We start from the raw sequence: 13,235 nt of genomic DNA on the forward strand, positions 1-13,235 counted from the left end.
ATGCTTAGTAATTGTCGCCTGTTGCTTTTCTCAGTACTATACACACTATTGCTATTATTACGGAGCTTTACCCTCAACGTGATTCTGCGTGGTACTTTTTGTTAGTGACTTAGATGAAGATAGTTTAACACCTTTGTTGATTTCATTACTCTGAGATGGATAGAAATGTCTCCATGGGCAGTAGTGCTGTATCTAGTGAGGTAGAATTTAACAGTGTTTAATATCCTGAACATAAAATAAAACTCAAATGATCAAGGGCAGTAGAAAGACAGAATTTGCTTAAGAATAGTGCATGTAGAATTTTAAAAGTTTTAATAGAAAGAACATCTCAATCTGAATTGCCAGTATGCTATGGCCAACAAGTAAAGTAATACTATTGCAAGTTATATTAACATAAATAGTTTGTGTAATGAGAAAGTTGATAGTGGAGCTTTATTGGGCAGAAATGAACTATACCTAAGTGTTTATTATGGTCAATCCTAGACATTAAACTTTCTAAGAAACTTAAACTTGGGAGCAAATTTGGAGAACAGTGATTAGAATTGTGAAAAGACTGAAATACTGAAATATTTTGTATTGCAAGTGGGATTTTTTGCTTTGAGGAAAAAATAATAACTCATGGAAGATATGAAAGCTATCTTTAAATATTTGGGAGCAACTCAGGTGATGAAGATGGTAGTACCATAAAAAGAAAACACATACAGCAATAAATCAATATAAAGAAGGTAAAAATGAATATAAAGAAGATATCCCAAAGAGTCCAATCTAGCCAGTTATTTTAGAATACTGACCCACAGCAGTGTTCAATGATAGGCTTCACAATCACATGTTGAAGTTCTGGCAAAACATTAAGGATTAAGAATTAAGATTATGGGGATGGATCGGATGAGTGTTATGCTGGAAACTTCACGTTCCGTGAAATTTGAATTGGTATACTATAGCCTAACTTCAGGTATGGCTGTATTTATTATTTGGAAAGATGGCCACTACATGCCTTAACTGTTGAACTGGCTCAATAGAATTCAACACAAATATTGATTTGTGTTTGTTATTTTGAGACACGTAAAATAGATGAAACAAGGAATTATACAATGATTCGCTACAAAGTATGGCATAGAAAGTGGTCTAAATCAGCCCACCTGTTTGAACCTATTTTAAATTTAACAACGATAGCTGTATTTAATAAGTCATGTTGCCTGGCACATAGTGGACACTATTTATTGAAAGAAGAAATGACTAGTTTCTTACATTGCTTGATTAATGTTCACTTAATTAATGCCAGTTCCGAAGACACCAGTTCTGAAAAGTTGTGTCCAAGCTCCCCAAATCTATTCTCTAAATTTTTGCCCTGCATTCATTAAGAGGTGAAAAGATCACAAAATATCATTGTTTCTATCCAGTTAGTTATATCACCTTTAAAGACTGTCAGCACAACTTTTACGCCCTTGGAGAAGTCATAACTAGTAACAGGATGGGCCATGCAAACAGGAGCCACCATAACTGATGAGAAGATACCCTCTAGTGCAGAGAAAGGCAGCCGTGAGAGCGAAGTTGAGTATTTTAAGGGGAGGTAAAAATGTTTTAACTAGATTGTCAGTCAACTCTCCAAAATTGAGAGAGTACTTCAAATTACGGCATCCCATTAGGAAACTCTGCTTTCACATGAACATTCAGAGAATATACCCGAAACTTTTTTTGAACTCAGAAACAACATCCTGCCAAACATATGGAAATGTAAAACCAGTGAAAACGTAATCATCAAACCACAGCAAATTTTACAAAACATTAAAACCCTTTTATGGGAAGTGAAATTGTTAGAGTATGTTTTTTAACTGTTTAATTTATTTGGTGCCCATAGCCATATGTGGCCACGGAGACCAGTAAAGCAGTGCCAATTCTTTTATTTAGCCATTTGGAAACATTTATCTTCAGGCTATGTATGGGGAAATTCTATGATGTCCTATTTGCTGTATCTTAGGCTTTATAGAGATGAGAGATCTTACTTCACGTAGTCCTCCTACCAAGATCATTATTGATTAGATAGTACAAAACCATAAATATTTCAGAATAGATTTTATTTTTATTTCCTTCCAGTGATGCAATTTGATCAAGACCTGGATCAAGGATTAAATTTATGGTATCTTCCTAGATATTATTAATCTTGTTCTCTAAGAATAATAGATTTATGATTTATTTGAATTCCTTTGCTCTTCTTTTTAAAAAACTGGCACACATCTCTATTTAAAACATCATTTGGATGCAAAAAGTCATTAATTTAAAACTGAGAAGTTTTTCTTCCTTTTTTCTCTGATACTTCCTCCTTTTTTCGCTTCTTTTCTTTCTCCTTCTCCCACTTTCCTCCCTCTCTTTTCTGAAAAGTTGTGTCCAAACTCCCCAAATCTATTCGCTAAATTTTTGCCCTGTATTAACCAAGAGGTGAAAATATAAAATATCGTTGTTTCTATTAAGCCAGAACTGTCAGCAGATGTGTAAGCAATACAAAAACTTTGCAAGAAAACACTTATCTTAGTAATGTTTTTGTGTGAGACAAATAGAGAAGAAATTATTTCTGAGTTTAAAAATAGTCAACACAGCTTGGAAAACATGGTAATATTTATTCATGATAATAAACATGTTTTTAATGAAAGCCAAAGATGTCCAAACACAAACTGAATCATGACAACCCAATGGTCTTTTTTACAAAAACCATGACATACATTAATTTGCTAAATGATATGAGTGCAGAGAAAGGATGAATCAAAACTACTAAAATCCTTTTAAATACACCTTCTGGTTTAGATGTCAACTCTTAAAATGGCATTCAAAAATGGTCCTTCTGCTTTAAATTTATCTGCTGAGTTTTTGTTACTGTATCTTTACCAATTTCTTTAAAGTCTTAATTGTTATCATTCATTTCAACTCCAAACAGCTACCACTTTGACTTGACTTTCCATAGAGGACTAAATTGTTCCATTAGTATGTATGTAGGAAGTTATACAATGTCATTTGTAAGTATATGAGTTTGAATGGGCCATTATAAATGTTATATAAACCACATAGTATATAGGGTATATACCTTATGTGGTATATGTAACTGACTAGAAAAAAATATAAACCTATCCGATATGTGATTAGCTCTAATAGCTTCAGACTTCTTCTAAATTAAACTTGCTATCTGGAAACTTTTTAAAGTTTGTTAGAGATTTAAACTTTTATTCTTAAGTACCATCAAGTCAGATGACTATATAATTGTCACTTTCAAAAATTTACCTCAATCTTTCCCAGAAGCCATTCAGATCCATCTGATACTACTTTTAAATCAAATTAAATGTAAACATGTCTAAATAAACTTTTCCCATTTGTAATTTATAATATAGTCATCCTATTATACTCTTTAAATTGAATTATCAGATTCTGAAAATTAAAAAAAAAAAGCTAGGTTTTATAAATAAAATCTCCGGATGAAAAGGCACTTAAGCCCTGCACATGGTTATTCCAGTCTGCATTCTCCACAACGCTTATCAAATGAAATTGATTTCTGGCCCACACACATACAGCAAAGTGCCAGAATAAAATCAAATCAGAATGCTTATGAAAAAGAATCAAGTTGGCCACCAAAGTTTCACATCAGTAGGAAATTTCTTTAGAGACTTCTGATGGGAATTTGAAGCGTATGTTGCTATCAGATCAAGTGCAGGAGAGATATAAGGCTACTGGAGAAATTCCCTTAGTTTACCGACCAGAAAGCTAAAACATTTGTTCTAACAGTAAAGCTTGACAAGATAATTAAATGAATGATAACAAAATCTCAGCAGGGAAGTGCCCATTAATTGAATTTATTTGGAAGCATGTTTTCACAAGTATAACCAAATTATCTAATTTCCACTCACATTAAAAAGTGATAGTCTGTAACAACTAATTACTGGAAATGAAGGAAAAGGTCAGTACTTTGAACCAATCACACAGAAGAAAACAAAATTACTAACATCAAAAGACCACCATATTTGACAGCTTCTTAAGAATTTAACTCATCATTTCATCCTGTGAAACTATTTCAGTGAAACTCGCCAAAGAGAAGAATCCCAGTAATTTCTAATTAGTAGTGTCTTTAAAGCTGGAACACATTTCTCACATTCTTTGTATCCTTTTTTGATATTAATATGTGTGTCAGGATGAGTGTGCTAAGAGGTGAAATAACTGTTGTTATAACTATTTAGTTTCGGCACTTCACTTCTTTAAAACAATTAGTGCTATCTGTTTTCCTCTTTAGTAATATACATATAGTTAATAATTTTTTTAAAAATGTTGTTGCTGTTTTCATGTACAGATCAGGAAGTCTGAAATAAAGCTTCATTTTGGTCAACTTTTATATTTGAAATGAAGAATAAAGTAACATATACTCAGATTTTCTGCTTTAAGCTGCCAGAGAGATGTCTCCAAATCGGACATTTTTAATGCTTTAGCAAATTATTTTCTAATTTGAAAAAAGTTAATAATAAACTCTGTCATCTATCTATGATATTAGATTAGATTTTGTTCATAGACAACATGTTCAATAGAGATTTAAAACTGTGAAATTTGTCACTTTTATTTTTCTAACCCCATACTCTAAAATATTAATCCATTGGAAACATTTGGCAAAAATTTTATATAACAGCAAAACAATGAAATTCTGTTCATTTTGGTATAATGTTTGTACAAATTATAAGTAGCCTTGCCTAATTTTTAATCTGAGGCAGGAAAATCTGAATTAAGAAACAATGCCAAAAATATTATTTTAATTTTGTGACTTACATTGTTTTTCAAAGAAAATTATTATCTAAATAAATACATTTAAAGATATTGGCTACAATTGAGTAACAATATTTATGTTTCTTGCATACAACAATTATGTTTCAGCTTTTAAAAACTATTCTTAATGTTCTGTATAATGTGGGACATCCTTTTTCATTCAGAAAACTAGAGACTGCGATTATAAAACTAACAATTAACACTCATTCACAATGACTTTATCCAGTGACTTGAGAACAGCAATTAAATCTAGGCTGCTTTATCTTCCACAAAGTTACTCTACCTTAATTTAGAGAAGATAATAGGGCTATACTTTGTTTTCCTAAATCATTTTCCTAAATTAATATAAAAGATGATGATAGCATATAGTTATGCTATATATATGTGGAGTGATGAATGCAGAGCAATAGATAGGTAGATAGATATAAATATGGCCGTCGTTAAAACATTATATTTAATAGAATGTTTGGTTTTTCCAAATGAAGTAATGCAGATGAAAGTATTCATTTATACCTTATTTTGTTGTCATTTCTATTCTGTTCTTGTGTTTTGTTTAATCAATATAGTAAAATACAGTATTCCAATTGAACAAGCTTTTAGATGCTAAACAATTCCTTTTACTTGTGTACGTTGGCAGTTCACAGTCTAAAAGCCTAATACGTCAGTCAAACGCTGCACGTAGATCACTCTGAATTTTGAAGACGTTTTGTTTCTAACAGAGATGTTTTTTAAATTATGGAGCAATATCTACATTTCATTGGTAGCTAATAATTGGACGGGGGATTATAATAATTCCTTGAAATATATTTTTATCTTTTAGTGTCAGTTTAATCTCTTGCTCAGCACTTTTACATTCTTTAAGCAGGACAACTTTCTATTCATTACTTTATTGTAGTTTAATCACCCACATATTATGAGCCTAGTTAGTTGTATTCTATAAAATATTGTGAATTTATTTTCAATAGACCTTTTCCTTGATGACCAGAATTGGAACTTGTGTTCTAGCTGAAAACAATTGGCACTTTATTTCTACAACATCTGTACCTAAGAGGTATCTAAAAACACAGAGCTAGTCTTTTTTTTCCATGAATTTCTGGAGCTTTTAAATTTCACAACATTAAAGTTTTATGAGTTTCATCTTAGATGAGACTTGCCTTTAAATACATGGCTGTGTTTTCTATGGAGGGTACCTGTATGTCTTCAAAAACCCGACTGGTCTACTCTAGAAATATTACACTCTGAGATAGTCATGTTTCTTTGTTTTTCTTTTCCTTTTTTTTTTTTTAAAGAAAGACAAAACAGCAATAAACATTTTAGCTCTTTAATGAGCAAAGATCATGTTTCTTAGCATTGGACTAATAGTCATTATCCAGATTATCTTTATTTCACACAATGACCAGTGACATGGCCAAGATGTACAAAGTTGGTTCCATCAAGTAGTATACAATTTTTTTGTATAATAAGCTTTCATTCTTGAAAAAGAGTAACTGAAAAGAAAGGTTTCTGTTACTGCAGTTAGTTTGTCAGAGAAAGTTCTTTGCATTATCTTATAAACTATCAAAATTGCTAGTCATCTGAAAAAATGTAAAAAAAAAATCACATAACTTTAGTCTAATAGAAATATAGTACAGGTAAGAGAGAAAGTATTTATCAGGATGTGCTCTTTAAGTCCATCTCATTTTTTTTAAATATAAATGTACATCTGATTACATATACAAACATTTGGAAAGGTCTGTGATATACTGGTACTGGTAAACAACAGGGGGATGAAGAGTTTCCTGTGGTCTTAGAATATTCATTTAAAATCACACATATGTATAAGACTAAAATCCTCCAGGTGTTGACTCTCCTAGGTTCTGTATCTACGTTGTACTCTACTGAGATTGCGTGAGTAAATTCCAGTGAATGAACCTCAGTGAGAAAGATAAGTGATGTAAAGAGGGACATAACTTTATAATGAATTGTTATTAGTAAACATTTTGTCATGCAGCATGAGTAAATCAATGAACTCAGAACTATAATCAGAGTGGTAATACTGGGGCATCCTCATATCATGAAAGACTGTTGCAAGTAACTCTTTGGACACACTTCACCTTACCAAAAGGAACAAAATACAGAGTAACAAAAAAAAAAAAACCCACAACAATTTATAGATCCTGTACCACATGTCCAATTAGGGTTATACATTATCTAGATGGGAATGAAAAGAACATTAAAAACAGGAAATTTTTTTCTGGGATTCATATCAGCGAGTATTCACCACTATACCTATAGTTTCTTCAAATACCTTTAATAGCTAATTCCTTCTATATTGAAACTACTGTGAATTATTTTATTGTAATTACTTTTGCCCCTTAAAATCTTCTTTAGGTTCTGCCAATTGATGGAGGAAGCTTCTATTAAAAACTCCAATGAAATGAGAAGAATTTTAATTACGGCTTAATCAGCAGCACAGCCACCAAGCATATAAATTATCATGCACATCGTGCTAAAAATATCCAGTTTCCTTTATCCCCACAATTTTATACTGACAGCACTTATGTGATAATGTTGTACCTGCCAGTCTTTAAACTTCTTTGTTTTACTGGCAAATTTCAGCATGACCTTTGCTAAGGCCATTAACAGCACTGGCGCTTTGTGTACTTATCCAAATATGTAAATATGGTATACACAATAAAACGGCTCCAAATAAAAATGGGTGAAAATTATCTGACATTCCATTGGTGTGTCCCTTGTGCATATTCATAGTTGTTTTTTCATTTTTATTTTTTATATTTCAGACATAGTTCTTTCCTGTTTGGTGTTCCACATGCCTAATTCCATTATGTAACTTAAATCTTCAAAAAATTAATTCTTGAATGTGAATGAAAAAGTATCATTCAGAACAATTGCTTCAAGCAATTGAAATTTGTTTTTGAAGTTGATTGGTATATATACAATTCATTTTTTTCAAAACCCCCAATGTTCTTGATATGTATATTCACATAATATTCCTCCTTATTTAAATAGTAAGTCTTGTAGGTTGAAAGCCAAGGAATCTTCAGTAATCGTTTACTGCAATCCATCAAAAAAATAGTTTGTTTCTCTTATCTGGCTATACCCTGGTTGTTGAATGTGAATGGGGGTGGGGGTGGGGATGGGGCAGAGTATTGTTCTGTCCTCCAGTAAATGTATTGAATGTGTGTAAGGGCTGAATCCCTGGTATAGTGTTGGGAATCATTGTAATGGTGTTGGGTGTCATTAAGGGAACATCATCGGGTGACCTCCTCATAGCTAGTGTGTAATCTGGGGGACAGGCGGTCCGAAGAACCACCTCATGTGGATGGATGGACTCACATTCATGATCCAAATCAGTGTGCTTCATTTGGAGGGACATGATTTCCTCTTCTTGTGCATGGGTCAGATCATTGGTAGTAGTGCGCTGAGGGCTGCATCTCCTGTGAACATCGTGTCTCCTCTTATCCTTTTTGTAGTACAGGGCTGCAAAGGCCAAGATGTTCAGAAACAGCAGTGACGCTCCAACTGCAATAGTGACACTCAGCTCCGTTGAGTAGTCCCTCTGATCCACTGAAAACGGACTTGGTTGTTGTTTGGGATCATCCTGCTTGGCAGTGGGAAAGGCTGATGTGACAGGTACAGAATTTTTTCTTGTAGGTCTGAAAGTGATGTCAGTTGATGGCACTTTAGTTGTTGTAGAGGTATACTGAGAAATGTCATTGAGATTATGCAGATGAGGTACCAGCTCCAACCAGAGGTTTACCTTATTGGCTCTGTAATGTTCTTTAACTCTTGGTTTTAATCCAATATGGAGATAAAGTTGGTCTTTCTGGGAATACCTGGTCCATGCTACTTCTTCAAAACGGTTGGGTTTGGTATGGATGAATTTCGTGTCTTGAGGGACTGGTTGATTTGGATCACTAAGAAGGAAAAGATAAATTATGAGAACAAAATTATTTTATTTTTTACTTAAAACGACACTACTTTAACATGTAATAATTAACGAGATGACTGGGCAATGCTTTATGTTGTGTTTTAACATTAACTTGGGTCAATTAAAAACTATAAATCTTCTAGCAGGCAGATTGGCAGGTGGGTTATAAAGTAAGGTAAGTAAGTCTCACATTCTTGTTCTCTCTGCCTATGCCGAGATGGGCTACTATCTGCCCAAAGATTTTAAAGAATTATTTAAATACTCACTTACAGATGACTTGTCTCATAGGCAAACTGGCAGAGATGACATGGAACAGTGGAAAGGATTTTTGATTTGAAAGAAGCAGATAAAGGTTTGAGACTAGACTCTGCTATATACCAGACATATCAACATTTCTATGCAGTTCCCAGAGCCTCAGGTCTCTCTTTTGTCAAGTGGGATTAATAGTACCTGATCTGCCAGATTCAGAAGATAGTTGGAAGGATTAAAGAGTGTTGTGAATTAGCACTATAAAATAATTCTCGCTACTGCTGAGCAGTAAGCCCTGTGTAATTCAAAACCCAAAAGCAGATGTAATTAAGTAATGCAATTCACATATGTACTTTCTTAACAAGCTTCTAAAACATCAGAAATAATAAAGCAATGGCTTTTAAAAACACCATAATATAGAATTAATTTTGAATAAAGGAATTTAATATGTTGCTGGTATTAATCAGATATTAAATGATTTGGGCACAAATATCTATTATTTTTAAATAGTTAAGATAACATTTCTATTAACTTCATTCCTTTGGTACATACCCAGTTTTAGCAAAATTTGTCCAGTATGTCATTACAACTGCACTCAGCATCACATCATTTTTGGAGAAATTGCAAGGAAATAACTCCGTTGGACCAATCATGGGGATTCCCAGTACGTAGGGAACCTCGTCTCCATGGGCTGCATCAGCCCAAGCTGGAACCTGATCTGTTTGGCAATGATGGTAAAAGGCATAGAAGTACGTAGGTGAACCAAAGTTTGAGTGAAGATCTGCTGTGGCTACAGCTGGTGCCACCCACTGATGGTCCGTAAACAAAGCCAATAATGTCTTTCTTCTGGTTTCAGGGTTATGACGGTCAGCCCAGTCAGTATACATGAACTTAATGGTTTCTCTCAAAACATCTTTGCCTTCGGGATATCCATATAAATTATCAACAAAATTTGAAACAGCAAAGTCAAAATCACTAGCTGATATACCATCATCGCTATCTACTATATTTTCAACAAATTTTAACCCTTCCCCTTGGTTCACTCCTAACATTATATCATAGTTGAGAAACTCTCCTTGCTCCATCAATATCTGAGGGTCGTCTGGTATTACATCACCATCAATCACAGGTCCAAAGGCTATGTGGTATCTAGCTGGTTGAATATCTTGGTCAACAAGTTCTTTGTAAGGCTTCTTCTGGAGGCATTCCACTAACTCTACTGTATCTGAAACATTGCAACCAACTTTTGTGGCCAACATTCTAGCATATTTTGCAGGTTGAAAACTAACAGCCCAGCTGGAAAGGGCTGTTCCACTTTGAGCTATTGCTCGTTGAAAAAGTCCTAAGGGAAAATCAACAAAGAATTTCAGATGATCTTTGAGTAATGTTGTGATAAAACAATAACATCTGATATTTTAGACATGTATATAAAAACCCAGATACAACTCAAGAAACAGGGAGATAGAGACATTTTTGCTTAAGGGAAGTACACAAAGCCATCCACAGGGTACAATGGATTAGAGAGGTAGATCTAAGTCTTGTGCCCTGCCTTAGGGATCGAGAAGTCTAAACTGTGTGGAGTCTCAAAGAGGTAGGAGGAAAGAAGAAAAGGAGAAGATGTAGTGGTAAAAAGTCTCAAACACGTTCTTCAGTGAGTATGTAAATACTTATATTATCATCAACATTAACCAGGTGGGGCCAATCTTGTCCTATTTAATTCTCCAGCATTGTCCATTGGAATATTTCTTCCAGTTTGGCTACGTCTATCTTCCTTCAAAATAGTTCTGTGTATTTGTTTTAACTAGATGTTATTTGAAAAGGAATTTTTAAAGACTCATACAATGACTGGAGCTGGCTGTTTTCTTATACCCTGGGGATGGCCCTGAACTCACACAAAACAGAATATCACTTTAGACATACTCTTTCCAGATCTTCATGTCAGACATAGTATGCTGAAAATTCATCTTTCAGAAGAAGACATAAGATTTGAAGTGTTTTCACTAGGTTAAAGAAAAAACCATCAGCCAAAAGGTTTAGTGTGGGGTGATTTAACTTTTGCCACTGTTGAATGTACACTACTGTTTTTATCATAAAAGATGAAAAGCACATGGCCCACTGCTTTTTACTTAATTGCATTTAAGAATTGTAAATGATGGTTCCCTATGCAGTTTGATAAGAGCTGCATGTCATTCAAATTTACAGATGCACTTTATCTTATCTTCTCATTAAGGTATTTTTCTAATAAAATTCCTATTTTATAAATAAAATTTATCTATTTTCTTTTATATATTTAGATGCATTATCAATTTCCAAATACAGCTTTGTGCTTCAGTTATTTAAACACTTGCTTAATTATTCATATGTGTTAATGAGATAAAAACTCTTTTCGCAAAGGTGTTGAAGCAGTGTCTGAATTAGAAGGAAAGTTTGAGATTTTTTTTTAACCAAATATGCCTATATATTCAACATGTCTGTAACATGTTCCTATATTTAAAATTTTGACAATATTAATATAAATTTGTTTTGGTTTTCTGACATCTTTATAAACATTTTTTAGTTTACTAGAACAAAGTATGCAAAAGCAAATGATACAAATACAGATAATTTTTAAAATGGAGTAGCTGTTTGTCAACATTTGCTCAGAAAAATATTTTATTAATTAAAACTTGTATAACCAAAAAAAAATCCCTGGTGATTTCTATAATATTCTTTCCCATTCAGGGACTCAATGATATTAACTAAATATACCGAAAAAGATTTCAAAGGAAAGGCACATCGTGTTCAATATATCTTAAAATATGTCACCAAGATGGTATTGGGAAAACCATATGATTTATCATTAGTGAAAGTGCTTCTTATGTGGATGCAAGATGGGGTTGACTCGTGGTATATACAAGCCTGAGCACTGGTGCAGCTCTTTGTGGAGTTTATTGCCTTTAAAGTCTATGTCTACACTGGAGGCAGAATCAGCTTGATTTCAAGAGCTCTTTCGAGCATCTCCTGGTAAAGTCACGCAGCTCAGTCTGGAGATAAGTTTAGGCCAAACCTAAGTTCATGTCGTTTTCCAGTTACAGACACATTTCCTGAAGTATATAAGAAAATGCTGTATTTTCACCTCTTTGCATAACCAGTTACCACTGTTTACTACACCATCAGCTGAAGACCAGCAGCACTAGTTGACGAACTAACTTACTCATCTCTGAAACCAGTGCCGGTCTGACACTAGCCAATATTGGTTTTGATGTCAATTTTTGGTCAAAGGACCCTGAGAAACCTATGTAGGTGGCTTAGTGCTACTACATAGTGGCGTTAGTAAAATACTGAGGTTAGAGCAATCTAATCTGTTTAATTAAAGAAACACTAAGTTTATTATTTCAAAATAACCCATTTCTTTACAGATGAAATCTCTCTAGGAAATGTTCAGCTGTGTTATTTTGTCATCTTGAAACAGAATTGTACCAATATAAATGAAATGCTATGTAAACTATGTTAATAAATGAAGTCTATATGATTCTCCAAATATATGTACTCATTTAATGACTGGCTGCCTTTTTGAAATTAAACATTCATGTGTTTTTAATACCAAAAACAAGTGTCATATGTTTGGTGCTCCTATCATAAAACTCAACCTTACAAATAAAGATGCTTCACAAATTATACTCGACAGTATATACTTTCTTCATGTGTATACAATGACAATAAAAAAATCAGAAATTAAAACCTGGTCTATTTTTAATATGTTCTCTGTCTTCCTATTATACATGAATAATGCAGAAAAAGTATTTGCTTTGCAAATTTCTTCAACAATACTCTTGTGAAATTTCAAATTAATAATGCGGTTGGAATGAGTGATTAAACACATGATAAAGTGGAGATGGAGTTCCTAAAGAACAATATGATAAGCCTTGGACAGGCACTTTGGGAAAAATATGTCAAAGCCAGAAAACAGAAATAAGAAAAATATTTCATGGATTTCAGCAGCCTCAATAGTGCATGCTGCCTTGCCAAGTTTAGGGGGAAAAACAATGCTTTTGGAGTTAAAAATTTAAAAAACACGATATTAAATGTATTTTTCTTTTTAATCAAAAGCTCTACCAGTGACCTTGATGCTTTGACAATTTTGGATCATGCATGCAAAATAATCAACAATTCATTCTGTACTCAGACAACAAGTGAAATCACATGTTTTCGGACAAACTAGCTGAGGACCTCGTCATACTAATAAAGGGTTTTAAATGTCTATCGTCTTGAAAACAGATTATAC

At 33.4% G+C, this 13,235-nt stretch overlaps 1 protein-coding gene across 21 annotated transcripts in view; it reads right to left on the bottom strand.

Moving 5' to 3' along the window:
* Window positions 1-2,595: 2,595 nt before the first annotated feature.
* The window catches only part of NLGN1 (neuroligin 1), an 887,833-nt gene continuing 877,193 nt past the window's right edge, over window positions 2,596-13,235 (bottom strand). For all 21 annotated transcript variants that reach the window (XM_035277801.3, XM_054246932.2, XM_035277799.3 and 18 more), the window contains 2 exons: window positions 9,524-10,313; window positions 2,596-8,708 (listed from right to left, as the gene is read on the bottom strand). In XM_035277801.3, the coding sequence (XP_035133692.1) occupies window positions 7,886-8,708; window positions 9,524-10,313 (1,613 nt within the window). In that variant the 3' untranslated portion in view covers window positions 2,596-7,885. The remainder of the gene's footprint in view (window positions 8,709-9,523; window positions 10,314-13,235) is intronic.

This window comes from Callithrix jacchus, chromosome 17 (assembly GCF_049354715.1).
Source record: "Callithrix jacchus isolate 240 chromosome 17, calJac240_pri, whole genome shotgun sequence".
NCBI classification, from domain to species: Eukaryota; Metazoa; Chordata; class Mammalia; order Primates; family Cebidae; genus Callithrix; species Callithrix jacchus.